The sequence below is a fragment of the Athene cunicularia genome, assembly GCF_003259725.1.
Source record: "Athene cunicularia isolate RWA chromosome 6 unlocalized genomic scaffold, athCun1 chr6_part1, whole genome shotgun sequence".
NCBI lineage: Eukaryota > Metazoa > Chordata > Aves > Strigiformes > Strigidae > Athene > Athene cunicularia.
Genome location: NW_020799105.1, coordinates 5,828,769 through 5,845,302, shown reverse-complemented (window position 1 = coordinate 5,845,302; position 16,534 = coordinate 5,828,769). Strand labels below are relative to the sequence as shown.

Genomic DNA, 16,534 nt, shown 5'->3' with positions numbered 1-16,534 from the left:
ACATAGGCTTATGATTCACCATATATATATATATATATATATATATATACATATATATTAATCCTGGAATGCTTTGCACATGGTGTTCTAAACAATTGTGGCTTGTGGAAAACTGATCAGTGAAAGTGTTTTGAAGTGTAAAGCCTCATGTTGTCCTCACTTAAAGCTTAACCTTCACAAATCTGAAATGTAGTATATTCGTTTTGCAATGCAAAGAATTGAGCATGTGTGTGATCAGAGTTTTTGCAAATATACTGCCTGTTGCTCTGAGCACAGGTAGAACACTTCCTTTTGTTTCAGCCAAATAATTCCCTGCTTCCTTCCCACAAATAGTAAGATACTCTTAGGTTCTCTCTGCCCTGCTATCTGTAAGCAACTCACACCAGAATTCAACTACACTGCCATGAAGCTATCGCTTGCAATGTATGGGGAATATATTCATCCATTTATGACCCATCTTTCATAGACTGTTTCTGAGGGAGTGAAACTATATTAGCATTTTGTAGGTTTAATAGCAGACCTTTTGATCTGTTAGTGAAGATTATCTTGCTTGGTATGAAGTTGTGCATGCTTGTGTGCATTATGGAACTGTGGAAAAGTGGGTTATTATGAAAGAACACTTCACAATTTGTGACAGTAGAGCTGTATTTCTGATGAATGGAGTTGAGTAAACACTGAATTTTAGATGGAACCGGTGTCATTAGATGATTTCGTTAGCTTTAAAAAAGACACAGTGCCAGCCAGCTTCTGCTATCTTTGAATCCTGTGAGCTTTCCCAAAACACAGGCCCATGGAGTACATGTACATTATGCTCTGAAGCAGTCTGTGTATTTGCCATTACTTTAATCAAAACTCTCTGCTTGACTGTATTAATTCATGTGAATTTAATGTACATGCTGAGGAGATCAGAACTTTCCAGTGTTTTTCAGCTGTCTCTGCTGTGAATGCAATGTGTTTCAGAAAGTGGTTGCACTGGTCTTTAGGACATCAGGAACTTTCTACAATCTGTCTTGAAATTAAAGAAATACATGGTACATGTAATTACTTTTAGACATTAAGTCAGTGTAACAACTATATGAATCAATGTTCATTACCTTACTACAGGCATAGCACAGGACAAGTGCATTTTACATGCAGTCACCTTGGAATAAAATGGAATCAAGACAAATATTTACAAATGATGAAGTAGTATTTGCCCACTGGCTGCCAACAGGGAGACTTTGTATTACTATAGTCTGGATAAGGGACACAGTAATTCATGAGGTAAAATTATTATATTCAAGGGACAAATATTTATCTGGGACTTTAAGGGCGTAACTTAGCCTTGTTTTTAAGAGTTAAAGTGCAAGTTTCATGTTCTATATGTCATCATAGCTTTTGACGGATAAAATCTATGTTTCTACTGCCAGAGGTTGCATCTTGAGCCTAATAAAATTAGGCTGTGTTTGCACTTGTGTTATTCTATAAAAAAATACTTATTCATATTATTATTATTCTGATGGCATCATGTTTAACATAACCCATCATATTTTGCCAATAGGTAGAAAAAAATGTGCAGTGATATATTTTCTGTGTACTATGACTAAATTATTTTAATATTATGGCTGGTGATCTGTATTACTGTTACAGTTGAACAAATTATTTTCTATCATATGGGATGAATACTATAGCACTATTTAACTGAGCATTTTTTGTAATTGGGTGGTAAATTCTCATCAGTTTAAGTTCTAACAAAAAAAATATCTGGAACGCAGTTTCATCCCAGGTTTCCATCATATAATTTCTGTACTGCTACTGGGTTTCATGTTTACTAAGCAGTTACTGGAAGGACAACAAAACAGTTCTGACTAAAGCCTAATGAGCATTATATCTGGCAGGAAAAGGCATTATACAAAAATATAAATCTCAGGCTTATTTTACTTATGACTTCCTGAGTTCCAAGAAGTGACTTCGTAAAGCAAACTGACAAAGTGAGGGAAGGTCATAAAAGCTGTGTGGATGTTGATACTTATAAAATGTAAACCCAGAGTACCCATGATGCTAAGCAACAAAAAATTGGATTGAAATGAATACTAGTCTGAAAATTGAGCCAGTATTTAATGAATTAGAAGTTTGAAGATAATGGCCTCTAAAAGAAATGTCAGGTGATCTTGCGAGAAGACACATAGGATAAAGTAAAAGAAACCCTTAAAGGTTTCTTTTACACCCTTAGGAGGCAATGTCCTACTTTACAATAAGCTCTCTTAGACTGTCATGTTTCATATGTGTGTGTACACTGCATTTGCAAACAGCAAACCTACAGTGCAGACCCTGATTGCTGTCACAATATCATTACCAACAGCTTTTGATGATTACATTTATGACATACAACAACATGTCAGGTAGGTAACATATACTGCTATTGCACTCTTCACTTGTGTGTGGAAATGTAATAAACATAACCTGGTTACAGCACATCCTATGGTCATCTCTTACTTTCTGTCAAGGCAGGTAACCCAGGTCAGAGAAATTTATCAGTTCTTTTAACCCAGTAAAAGCACCTCTGAGGTTCAATAAAATTTTTATAAATGTCCCACATCAATTTTCGTCTCTGCAGCCTCGATTACTTTCTGGTTGGGTTTCTGGTCAAGTTTCTGGTCAGGGTTCAAGACGGTATGCCACGTAGAACAAAGTTTCCTGTGTACTCTGGGAAGTCTGTGAGGAGGACCTGAGTCCTGGCATCAGAATATTCCAGTGTCCTACACTGAATTTTTGATACTTAGTCTGTCCTCTCCTCCTTGGTTGGCTGTGCTGCACCATTGTCTGTCCTGAGGAATAATGCATCAAGACATTAATCCTTCACATATCATTGGCTCTTATCATACAGTTAAATTGTTTTCTCTTGATAAACATGAGTTAAGAACTAAATCTTATGTACTTCATGCCATTTTACAGAAGCAGGCAGAGAGAAGTAAAGTAACACAGGCATTATTTTATTTATTAGACTCCCTACAGTGTGCCACATATCATAGCAATAAGCAGTTTTCTTGCTGAAAACATTACTATCTTTATATAACATGTCGCAAGAAGCAGGACTATAAAAAGCTTTAAAAAAAAAAAAAAGCTGGCTAAGGTTTTAGAATTGTACGAATTTGCACAACTGCTGCATATTTCCCGATTGTTGCTTTTGTAACCCAGTAGCAGAACTTTGCAAAGAGCAGACTCAAAAGCATCACTGTGTACAATGAACACAAAAATGCTTGATCCTTCTTAGATATGAACCTTACTTGTTATTTAACAATTAATAAGATGTAAGTAAACTATTTTGGTTCTGTTACTCTCTGCTGGGGCCAAAGAGACATAGTCCTCCTTGGTTGCATTAAAGCCTCAAAGCAACAACAAAAATGGCTCTTTCAACCATACAGGTATATTTGTATCCAGCCTTGTGCTTTTGCCTTCAAAGAGAGCAGGGAACAGTTGCTACAGCAGTTCTTAAAAACTAGCAGCATAATATCCTCTACTGCGTTTGTGCACAGCTGCATAAGCCTTGATGTCCACACAGAATGAAGAAGTGATGATAAAAGCACCTCTCCTGTTACGGATATTTGTGCCAGCAGGATAACTAGTGTATAAATAAAGATTAGGGATTACACATGGCATAGATATTTAATCCTTTAGAATTTAGATTTTTTTTTCCTGGATTTACTCTAAAGTTTATTTAGCTACCTAGGGAATTTTAGAGGTTGAAAACCATGTACCTCAGGATGATATGTAAGTAGATGGATAGGCAGCAGCTGGTTGGGAATTTCAAGGATTTGCATTTTTGCAGTTAGATATATGGGTGTGGTTTGGGGGGTTTTAGTGTTTAGATCCTTTAGTTTATCCAGTCCAAAGTCTGTTAGCAATAAACAGTACTTCAAACACGACACTTCTCTTAATCACTAGAGGAAGATACATCCGTTTGTGTCTGTCTGGGTTACTGTAAAGTTGGATTTGCTTGTTTTACATATTTACTTGTGGTCATGGATACTAACAGCCACATGAAATACAGTTAAACAAAGAGTCAGACCCCACTGATATTTCTACCCTTTGCAGGAAGAACTGGGACCAGATGCACAGTGCCAATGCACAGCTCTAGTGCAGGCCTCTGCTGACATACTGTAAGTGCTCTATCAAAAAGTTTTCACTTAGAACTAATGAAAAGACATGTTCATGGAAGTACAAATTCTAAAGGTATTTGTGTTTCCATTGAAGATACTGGTGATGGAAAAGTTGTATACTTATCATAACCAGATCATAAGATCATAAATCAGATAATCTTCTATGTTCATGTTTAGCAGAGTATTCTTACAGTAGCTTGAAACAAATCTTAGTTAATTAAATGTTGGAATTATAACAAGTGCAGGATACAGGCAAAATTATTCAAGGCTAATTGCATGAAATTGATCCTAAATACAAAAACAGTACAAAGTTTAAGCAGTATTTAAGGCTTCAAATAATAGAACAAAGTTTTGGTATAAATCAAGTTGTTGAGGAGTTACTGTATTTTGTACTACTCAGTATCACATGGTTGTATCAGCTCTGGTTTCAGCTACAATAGCAAATTTGACACTGCATATGAGATAAAATGAGAGTCCTCTTGTTCTGTTTCTAAGACACTCAATGTCCAGTCTAGTAATGACACTGCATACAAATCAAGAGAAAAAAACTCATCATACTGTGGCAATTAACAAAGTAAAAAAGTAAGCAGAGGTCCATTTGAAAGAAGCAAAAATGTCTTGCCAAATAACTGAGGAAGATACAAAAGGAAATCACATGTGAACTCTTACTGAGATACACAAGAATTAGAAAGGTGGCTGCATCAAAACAGCTTCTGCCTTAAGACTCTGCACACAAGAATTCAAGTCGAAACTTAAAGTTTTACCACGGATTTCTGTTCATCCAACTCATGGCAAGGCATTAACTCCCATTTCTGCCAGATGAAGATATGATCTCACACTTGTTGACAGCTTTTGCTACCTTATAGCATAAGGTTTTGCTCTTGTCTTTAGATACTCTATCCAATCTCCGTATTGCCTGTCAGACCACAGCATAGGAAGAATTTTTTCCTCGCCTAACTATTTACTGACTTGTCTCGTCAGAGAGCTTCCAGCTATGTGATTTCTAGCTGTCTGCATAACTATACATTGGATAGCTTCAACTCAATGCAAACCCACTGACTATGACAAGTAATGACTCCTTATCATAGCATAATTCAGGTTGAAAATTACCTCTGGTGGTCACCCAGTCCAGTTTTCTGCTAAAGTTAGTTTAACAACCTAGGACAGAATATACTGTCGTATCTCTTTAGCACTGATCTGGTTGTTCTCTTTTTTACACTTGTTGCCTTTTGTTTTTTTAATCCATTCCTCAATACAGACTTCTTAGGCATACCTACTTCTCAGTTTCTCAGTAGTCACGGAGCAACGTCTCTGGCTCTAGCGGTTAAAATGAGTTTATGGTTTGTAGGTTTCGTGGACAAAGACTAAAAATGCCACAGATGTGAAAAAACATGACCCTCACTGTAGTAGAGCAAATGACAATACTATTTACATGAAGCTTGGCTTCAACCTGACCTGTATATTTTCATTGACCTTCTACTGGTTAGTTGAAATTTCAGCTCCATCTCTGTTGCTGATGCCAATGAGTGGGACCGGTATCTGACAGCTGGTTTTCTTTTATAATGGAAAACTGAAAAGCCATGCACATGCTTATTTCATTGGAAACATACCCACTCTCAAAAGAAATGGTTTCCACAACATGTTTTTTTGCCCCTTCTGACCTTGTGAATGAGATACTTTGCAATTAAAGTACCAAGGAACTGCTGAAGCAGAAGTGACATCTTGCTAGCAAGACCTGGAACAGCTCCATCAATCCAGCCACCTAGTACCATTGTGGTATGCAGTTTTAGCATTGCAGAGCTTTGTGACTGACAGCAGCAGGAATTGCAAAGTCAACCAGACTTGTTTCCATGTAGATCTACAACTGTTTTTCATTTCCTTAAAAATAGTGCTCCGCTTCACCTCAATGTGCTTTACGAGTTTCATTCACTGAGCAACATTTTCATTTGCCACCATCCCTCAATAAGTAACTGTCTTCTTTACATACCAAATTCTGTGTCCCTACTTGCAGAAGCAATGGCTATTCCCAAGCCTATATGACAGAGAGAGAAGTTCCATACAAACATCCAGTTGTTTGTTGTGAACTAGATCTGCTGAAAGATTACTGTGACCTAATGGTCTATAAAAGTTGGTAAAGCACAAGAATTTATATATTTACATATCTGTTCCACTGGTGTGTCAGCTGTGCATAAAAAAATCTTGCTAATACTGAAAAACAGACAGTCTTGTCTAATACAAATTTTGGCAGTGCTGAAACTGGAAGTCTGGGTTTCTACTGCAGTCATGGTAGAGGTGTGAGCTTGGCTGATCAACTCCATGTCAGTCTGTGTGCAGCCACAGCTTAGTTACTGATCTGTTAGAGCAGCCACATATCCATCAGCCCAGTCTTAATGTCTATACCCTCTGAATGACATGAACAACTTGTGTACTGTAGGAGTTACTGTATACATTGACAATCTTCCTTTGCCTGCTCTTCCAAAAATCAAGCAGTAATGAGTTTCTGTTCACATCCCAGCTATGGCATCACCAGTTGCTTTTTATATCTACAGGTAATAATTGACGTCTAGTGCATCCCTAGGAAATGCTGTCTACTAACTAGATAGAATTATGTCTGCAGTTCAACATCAGTGAGCCTTTGGAAATTTCAGTCTGCATCGTGGATAAAGGCAAATGATCATATTCTTCCATTGATGCATTTACTGAATTATGCTGGCAGCTCAGAATCAGTGACTTTACTTCTTTTTTGAAGTTGCTGTTTAGGAAACCATAGATAACAGGGTTGACACAGGTGGAAGCCATAGCTACCAGGTGGCACAATGAGAAGATTAGATTGTGGTAGCAAGGTGAAATGATTTTGTAATTCCAGTCAACAATGGTGTTGAAGACATGCAGTGGTAGCCAGCAAACAGCAAAAGCAGCAACCATGCATGCTAACAAAATATTTATCCTTCGCAGCTGAACTGCTCGGTTGCTATATTCACTCTTCTCAAACATGTCCTTTCTCTTCTGTAGACGTAAGTAGATACGCAGGTAGCAAAGTATAATGAAGAACAGTGGGATGCAATATTGCAAGAGCAGTAAAGTGGTAGTGTAGATAAGTCGGTGTTGCTCAGAAGGCCACGAGTCGATGCATATGGCCTTGTCAGTGGAAAAATTCATGATGTGTGAGAGCTGCTTGTACAAATCATTAGACAAGATGGATGTGGTCAAAAAGGGTAGGGACATGAGACATGCTAAAGTCCAAATCACTCCAATTCCTAGATAGGCTTGGGAGATACTTGGTCTCCAGCCAGTCGGGTTTATGATGAGCTGGTGTCTTTCCAGAGCAATAAGGACAAGGGAAAGAATTGACACTGTCACAGATGTGCACTGAGTGAAAGAGGTCATTTTGCACATGACTTCCCCAAATATCCAGTAGTCCATCATGGTGTAAACAATGGTGAAAGGCAGACAGACAAGACACATAAACAAATCTGAAATTATTAAGTTGGAAATTAGAATGTTGGTGACATTGGCCTTTTCCTTCTGCTTGGCAATGACAGCAATCAGACAGATGTTTCCCACAATGCCTAGGACAGTCTCCAAGCTGTAAGAGGTGGCCAGAAAGACAGTAAGGTCAGTGATGTTCCTGCACTGATTAGAAATCTGCACAGGGAAGCTTCGGTTTGAGCTCCAGTTCTTACTGTTCAGGAAAGGAAAGCCATCATTAACAGCCTTTGTCTTATTCATCCTGAACTCCAAAATATTTATCCAAAAAGGTGATAGTCAAACAGAACCTGGGTCTTCTGAAGCCAGCTTAAAAAGAAGTTTCATTTGTTCTGTTTGGCTGTGGAAGATCTGGGTATATCTGCAAAGGAAAGGAAAAGAGGTTGCTTACATATGCTACAAAAAAATTAGTCAAAAGGGCAGGGGCGGAGACAGGGAAGCAAATGCCAGGGATTTTGTGCATATTCTGCAGCTCCCTTTTACATAGTTTATTAGATCATAAAACGGAACTCTTTGCTAAAATGTGGAATGGAAGTCTGTGCAACTGTAGTGAATTATGACCTCACTTTTTGTGAGGTTGACCCATGGATTCTAGAACACCTTAACTTCATCATTTAACTCAGTGCAGTATCTTGAACATCACTAATGCAGTAGAGTGATGCTTCAAGAAAGCTGGATCAAAACACACTTGGGGGTAAAAATTGTGTGTAATTCTGGTTTTGCAGGTTCTGATCCAAAACCGAGCAGAAGACACATTGTGGGGTTCATCTACCTTTAATTGAGCTAAACATCAGTGTGAAAAGTAAGGCATATCAGGTGCATAAAGCCAACACTTGAATATTTGATGTGAGTTAATCTGTGAAATGCATTGGTGATTGCAGCCAGAACCCACATTTGCTTGAGACAATCACCATGAAAAAATTCAGGCCCATAGCCTCAGGAGGGATGACATAGGACAATTTTGAAAAAGTCTAAAATCAAAATCATTTCAACATTCTACAGCTTCTACACAGCTCTGATAGGTCATGGGAACTGCAGTCCAAATTTCCTGCTTCTCCATTCTGGATAAACTCTAGTGCCCATGAAGCACTGATGTCTCCCTCTGGGTGACTAATATCCATCACAGTGTTTATCAGAAATATATTCCAGTCTCCTGGTTTTGGCTTTAGGAGTGGGCGATTTTGAAAAATCTCTTAATTTGATAAATCTATTAATTCCTTATGAGAAGCTTCTTATCAATTCTCACTCAGCATAATTTTTGGGTTTTTTTAACCAAGAGAATTCAAGTGTTTTAATAGTATGTGCTGTGTCCTCAATACTGTTCCTGCACAGGCAAATGGGTCTGCTTCTTAACCACTGCTGCAAGCCTGGAGCTAGGATTTTCAATGGGGTCTCAGGGAGCTGAATGCACAGAGTTATTTGGAGCTGCACACTTTTGGAAATCTCAGCCGTAGGTCTGCCTGAACTCTACCAGATGGCTCCTGGGAGGCTGTTGTGATCTGCCATAGCAGAGCCTGCTTTATAATCCTGACTCTGAGTCCAAATCCTCTATGTCCAGGAATCAAAGAAAAAAAAAATCTGACTCTGCTGGGAATTCTCCCCAGGCCAGGGACAGTTTTATGCTGTACAAAGGCTTGTAATGTGAAAAGTAAATAAATACTCAGGGAACCACACTATTTACCCACTACATGACCTTTTCCTCAAAAACAAAATGCCACTCAAACAAGTTTGTAGGGTAGTGAAAAACTTCTGAGCTTCAGAAAAACAAGTGATCGAGATATAACTACATAAATAGAATGGTATAGTGAACCTACTGCTTCATTTGAGTAGCATTTACTGCAGAGCAACTACATGCATAAAGCATAAAGTACTGTACAAAAAAGCACACACCATCCTACATTTTTTGTTTGTCATGTCTTTATGAGTTGTATTGTATGCTTCTAGTGATGTTGCCTCTCAGGTACTAAGAAAAGCAATAGTGTACAGTAAATAAAAAGACGTTTTGAGATCATTGTTCTGCTTGATAAGCAAAAATTAGTATAGTCGATTCTTTTGTTGCTTTGCTATCTGTCATCTATGTGTATCAGTCTGGGACAGTCAAGACAGTCACATGAGTAAAATATAGTAACCTTTTCTTCCTCTGTTTCTTTCATTTCCTCAGTAGTTTAAATCTTAATTTAAGAGAGCAAATGACATTTTTCAAGTTATGAATTTAAGTATGGCTCTTTCTGTTCACTCACTTTAGTGTTGTTACTCAACGCATGTGAACAGATTGATTTATTTTCTGGAATTAAAAGAAGAGACAATGATATATGGATTGCATGATCACATATGTGGAGGGTATGATGGTCTGTCTCAGTGTGAAGATGGATATAGAATGAAAACCATCAACAAGTCTCTTCACTTTTAGTGATTACTGGCCAATAGAGATGCTGCAGATGAAACAGCAAGGAGATCAGCAGCCTGCAATGTTGTTTGATACCAGTCAAAGGATCTCAATCTTGGCATTTGGACAGGACAAACAGACTCTGCTGTGAAATGAGACCATGAGCTTTTTGCGGCAGTCCCAGCCGAGTGTCCTTAGCTACAGTATCCTCAACAATAAACACATGATTCTGTCTTGTTGCTTGAAAAATGTGTGCAGAGTTGTTACAAACATCTGTACCCCACAGAGGAAGCCCTCTGAAGGGTCCCAGACACTTCTGGCTGAGGTGTCACTGAGGAGAACTAATAAAGTTGAAGCAAAGAAAGTAAGTAGTGAAGCCACCTGAAAAACAAAAGCCAGATCCTACAGCTTTAAGGGCCACGTTCCCAAGAGCACAGTTGTGTGTTTGTCATAGAAGGCAAACATGGTGGGGATAGAAAGCGTATATGAAGGCTCTGCAAATGCATTTTGTTGGGTTAGGAGCTCCCTCTCTTTTAACACCTTGCATTCCATGCAGTCTCCCACAGGGTGACTGTGGAGCACTTCCTGGGCATTCATTCTCATGATACCACACAGAGGTAAATAAGGAATTGTCACCCTCTTATCACAGATAAGGGGACTGAAAGAGGAAGGTGAGACTTGAGTTGTCCAGTGTCTCAAGGGAACCTGTGCTGCACTATGCAGTACTTAAAACTGCCTGCAAAGTGATGTCTTGGGAAAAGTCAGAGCCTAGATCATCCAGGCCGATAGTTTTCTGTATCTCTTATTCTGACAACCATAATGTAAAAAGCAGCTCTAGAAAAATAGAAAATTAAATGTTGCAGTGACCCTATACTTATGTATCCTATTATGGTATCCTTGGATAGCAGATTCTCAAGCTTAGTCACTGTTAAATGCTGTGTTATCTCAAGATGTTTGCCATTCACTTTGGTCTAAATTAAGAGCTAGTAATAAGCAATGTGTACATATTATGCTTAGAAATTTGATTCAAATTTTAGCTAATATACTGAATCAGCATTGCAGTGGGAACAAGGGTGTTAGTCCCCTCACTGTATTGAAGGTTTGTCAGTTCCAAGTAGAGTATAGGAAAACCTTTATGGGCTAAGAAAACCAGCTTTTGTATCTGGAAAGTGAAGCAATACTTAATTGGCTTGTAGGAGTGAAAAGCATGCCTCCTAAATCAGTTTGTTGAGGGAGTGGAGGGAAAAGCTGGATTGCTTTTGTTTGCTTGTTTGTTTTTAAAGAGGAAAGAGTAATCCTGTTCAGAACAGTTAATTAACTTCAGAAAAGAGGTTAGTAACAAAAGTTAACATGCTCAAAAAGCAAGTATTTTCTTCTCTAATTGACGCAGCATGACGTAGCTTATCTAAAAAGTGAACATCACAAAACTCTGCAGCAAATTGTCAGGATACAGAAGGAAAAAGAGAAGGAGCTTTCAGATTTTTACAGTAAGTTAAATTTCCCCACTTACTTTTATAGACATTCATCACTCTGCTGTGTGTGTTGAAAGCAAGGAAGAAGAGGGAGCAAGGCTTGAAGGATTTGTCTTGCTGAACAACACAGCCTTCTAAACTTAAAAATGTCACGCAGGTTGTCTCCAAAAAAAAAAAAAGGAAACCATCTATCACTAGTCAGCTTGAAAGCCTTAGCCCAGGGGCTATCTTGTATTTCCCAGAAAAATTCCTCAAAGGAAAGGGAATTCTGCAGAGACGGGTCAGGGAAGAAAATGAAAAATGAAACCCTCAATGGGTTTCGAGGAGACTGCTAGACAATAAGTGGCACCAAGCAGTTAATGCATGATCACCCTTTTGAGAGACCCCTGGACTTAAAGACATCCTGTGAAGACCTCTATGAAACTGCTTTCCTGGAGGCAGGATAAATCAAGGGATGTATTTAACTGATGCTGTGCTTTATGTGCTCACTGGGAAGGGGTGGGTCGGGTGGGTCATTCTTGCAAAGCTAATGATCATCCCCTCTCTGTAATCAAAATCAGTCTCCATAGTTGTGATGGACAGTGTGGATCAATTTCCATATCAGACATAAGTCAAAGAAAATAAAATGTTTGCAGTGTTTGGCTTTATTATCTGGTACTTAAAAGCAATTGCTTATCTGGCTCAGAACTTAACTAGTTGCTAAAGCCATGTTTGCTGTTTTCAGACCATGAGACTCCCTGAGAGAAGCAGTTCCTAAAGACCTGAAGTGATTGTATTACTTATTTAAAGAGTTACAGCAGTTATCTGGAGTAAAACAGATATGGTCTGCCTCTTACAAACTAGAAATAAAGAAGCAGTTTAAGAGAACTCTGAAATTCATATTGTAGATATTGAGGTCATAGTGAATGACTTAACAGTGGTATCCCCTTTTTGCTGGCAATGACATTATCTCAGCAAAACAGACTTGCCTTGATTAGCCTTACATTCTAGAGAAAGGTTAAAAATAATTTGGCTATCATTACAGGTTCCCAGGAAGGCAACATTTAAGTAGAAGAGGAAACCTACCACTGAATATGAGCAAATGTCTCACATCAATGTTAAAACCATAAAGGATTTGATTCAATGAAAAGTGATTGTGGACTCTTCATCTTTGTTTAATTCTGTGTTGAAAAAATATTGGGAGCAACTATCTTAGGTCATTGAGAAAGCTATATACGTTAAAAATTTCTAAAACCTGCATAATGAGGGTATAGCACAAGATGTGTGTATTAATATGTTACAAATCTGTAACACTGGGAGATGGTATAAATACCCAGGAAAGTTAATATTTTTGACCCCTTTCACATCTGCATGTTTTCAGAAGGAAACCTTTTAGGGGTTATGAATTTATATTATGAGTTAACCTTCTCTGATCCTGCAGATATCAGGGAATTTTTACAAAAGCACCTACTCTAACATTTTACTTGCTAGTTAAAATCATAACAACCTTACCAAAGACACAGAGGCAGCTCACAAAGGTAAAATGTGACTAGCAGGTCAGCAGACAGGAGAATGGTTGTTAGTCCCTGATTCCTTAAGAAAAATCCTTAAGAAAGGCCATTGTGACTTGTTCTGTACCCAAGAGGAAAAAAAAAAAATTTACAAAGGTGATCTTTACCAAAGGAGGTGGGGAATACATAAATCATTGTAATGGGCACCTTAGCAGACAGCCAGTCAGGATATCTGGATGATGACATGATGTGTACTGCCAGAAACTGCATGGGCTGGGTGAGGAACAAGAAATCTCAGGGACTAGGAGATAAGAAGTGTTTTCCAGTGACCAGTGGTAAACAGGAAGGCTTTCTGTCACACCACAAGGTGGCAGGGAGCACACCTGAAACCCAGAGATCCCCAAGAAGCTGCTATCTCCCTCTTGCACCCTGAAAGGTTGCAAAGCTCTGCTCAGTAGATACAAGGGTTGGGCCTTTCATGACAAGTCAGACTGGATCAATTTTTCAAAGTCACCTGCTTTGTTGGAAAGCGCCGGTTCAGTGCACCCATACTCTGTGGACATTTCATGATGCTCAAAGATGTCCCTTCAAATGCTTTTTCTTAATCAGATGGAGGAGGGAGAACCCAGGTTTGGTATCATCTCCTGTACAGTGATTCAAGCCCTTCAGTTTACTAAAAAACACTCAGAAATTGATTACAATTATTTTGTTTCCAATGAAGCAAAATGTTGCATTCATACCAAAAACTTTTTTTTTTTTCATATGAAAATGCCTTCTTTCCCTCAAAAACACCCAGTCTTTCAAAACTATACATTTAATGTTTTGGTTCAGGCACTGACTGATAAAATCAATTGTTTGCATGGCCTTAATCAAAGCTGAATGGTAAACAGCAAAGGCCTCCCTTGTTTTTATAACCCTTTTTGCTGAATTATTACCATTAATAATTACATTAATGTTTATTATGGTGGTATTAAAAAACCAATTGAGAATAGGTCCTTTTGTGCTTGGTGCTTTTCACGTCTAGAGGAGCAGACAAGCCTCCCTCTTAATAGAGATAAACAAGAGCTTAAAAAGCATACAAAGAGAACAAAGTATTTATTGCTGTTCCCCTTGCTTTGTAACTGGATTCATAGCACATTGATTATAGTGGACTTTGGATGAAGTTCACTTAATATTTCTGCCCTCATTTCTGTATTGTTTGAAAACCATAAAGAAATGTACAACATTTTGCATGGAACTGAAGGATCAGTATAAGAATTATTTGCTTTTAGGAACTGAATATGCACAAAGCCTTTCAATCCATGGATTCTCTTGAACTTAAATTTTATGTCCCTGTCAATATCAGTGGATAAATTTTAGAATTTAAATGCTAATCAAATGCTTTTCATTATCTCCTGTTTACCCTAATGTTACATGAATGAAGAATCATAACTGAACTGCATGTTATCTGTACTTCTGTGTTCTTCTAAAACTTGTTTCTTTAAATTATATTAACATAGCAGCTACTCAGTAAGTCTCCCTTAAAAGTTTCTGTTATATAACTCTTGCCTTAGATCTTAGGTTGTTTCAGGTGAATCCTTAACAATTCTCGATCAGAAATCAATCATTATCCAAAGCAGAGGAAGATTTGAGCAGAAAGAGAAGTAACAATGATGGCATCAGCTGTCAGTCACTCCAATGAAAAGGGAATAGATTTTTATTATCAAAAGCAATAACTTTAATGAAGATATCTGAACTCTTATCAGTCTGAAATACATAATTTAGAAAATTCTTACCTGTTACTGATTGAGAAAAATCACTGCTGTTGCTGCAGATTTCTATCTTGGAAGAAAGAAAGAATGTTGGAGCAGCAAAGTAAGGTCTTCTGTGTCCTAGCAATCCAGAAGAGAATCCTCACTATTTCTGTAGGTTATTTGGGTGGCATCTCTCTCTCTCCCTCCCCCTCTCTCTTCCCCTCTCCTTTCCTCCTTCCCTTCAGTTTAGCCAATGAATTCTGCTTTATGATTATGGTCTGACTTTGAAGTTCTGGCTCCCTCTGCTGTTATACAAATATAGAAATTCTACAGATACTTGAGAGGAATAGCAACTTCAGCAAAGGGCTATGGAGTTATCTGAAGCACAGCATGCACCCATGCTACATGCAAGTGTGTACTCAAATGGAAGCACACTAAAGCAAAGGGACAAAATACAGGAACAGAGCCTAATCCTGTTCTCCTTGCTGAGATTTCTGTAGGCTCAAAGAATTCTGCCTCATATGTATGAAAAGGTTGCCAGTATCAGTTTTCGCAATTTTTCCATTTCATCAGACTATTGACATTTTATTTTAGAAGGATCCAGGCTACAAGTCCTTAAATTGTGAAAGGGCAAGAGGTACACTGTTACTAGGACAAAGAACTCATAAACGTAAGAGCATTGAGAAAGTTGGAAAGAGAGGAAAAGAAGGTTTTGCAGAAGTACCACTTTTCTTTGATTTTTCCCAGGTCTTTCTCATGAAAAATGTCAGAGTTGCAAATTTTTCTCTTACATTGGAAAATACACAAACAGAATACTTCCAAGGGCTATATCTGAGTAACAAAATTTCAGTCTTAACTTAAAGTGGGTTTTAAGCTATGGTCAACTACTTAACTAGTCCAGTGGTTAATGCTATTTATTAATATTTAGAAGGGTTAATGCCCTTCTAAAGGTGTGATAAATAGTTGTAACAAATATGTGTTTTCATTTGCAGCCATGTAGTATGTCACCAGAAATCAAATATTTCAATATCAAAATAAATACAAACTCTTACCAACTAAACTAACTGTGAAAATATTTTTTCATTTGTACTGTATTCTTTCTTTCATTTTTTTCTGGTACCAGATATTACAGATGTGCTTATCTACTTCAAGAGTTAAGCTGACATCTTTCATCATTAGAGAAATGATCAAAGCAGAAGCAGGAATATTTAAGGTCTTTCTAGGGTATTTTGGCATTTCTCATGTTTTGTGATGCTGAGAAGCATAAAACTGGAACTTGTAATGAATGGTATAGGCTGAAAAGTTGTCCTTAGCTACTGATTCTTTGTTCAGGGCATGCTTCAGATGCTTATTTTGTATTACTTACTTTTTCCAGACTCCTTTTCAGGAGCTTTATCTACCAGCTAGTGTGAACCAGCACCCCATATCCCAGCATTTCCCTTTTACCCAGGCACCTCAGAAGGAGATGACCTTTCTGATCTGGTTAGGGAAGAGGACACGAAGTCTGTGCTCCAGCTGAGAAGGCATCAGCCCTCTTGCCAGCTCCTTAGGAAGTAAAAGCTTCCTATCTTACTGGAGCCAGAAAATCTGAAATTATTTATTTAGCTGGCCTGCTCACTTCTGTTTCTTCCTTAATTTATTTATCATTTGTTTATTTGTTCTGCTATTCAAAGCATTTAAGAAAGAGGAGGAAAACCACTAGGAAACAGTCCTTTTACTGAGTGCTTTGATTTGTGAAGCTGTTTTTCTTGTTCCCCTCAGCTTGCAGCATTCTTCAGCAAGCCTTATCTCCACACCTTCCAAACATTTAAAAATATTCTGTGTCACT

General features: G+C 38.0%; 1 protein-coding gene across 2 annotated transcripts; it reads right to left on the bottom strand.

The window, feature by feature from the left end:
• Positions 1 to 3,001: 3,001 nt before the first annotated feature.
• On the bottom strand, positions 3,002 to 14,885 carry LOC113481796 (neuropeptide Y receptor type 4-like). Of its 2 annotated transcripts, XM_026851722.1 has the most exons (3): positions 14,749 to 14,885; positions 12,975 to 13,094; positions 3,002 to 7,986 (listed from the first exon to the last, which is right to left on the bottom strand). In XM_026851722.1, exon 3 carries the CDS (start codon positions 7,866 to 7,868, stop codon positions 6,735 to 6,737), a length of 1,134 nt encoding a protein of 377 aa, XP_026707523.1. In that variant the 5' UTR covers positions 7,869 to 7,986; positions 12,975 to 13,094; positions 14,749 to 14,885; the 3' UTR covers positions 3,002 to 6,734. The 2 variants fall into 2 exon arrangements, with proteins under 2 accessions (XP_026707523.1, XP_026707524.1); XM_026851723.1 differs by lacking the exon at positions 12,975 to 13,094.
• Positions 14,886 to 16,534: the final 1,649 nt, after the last annotated feature.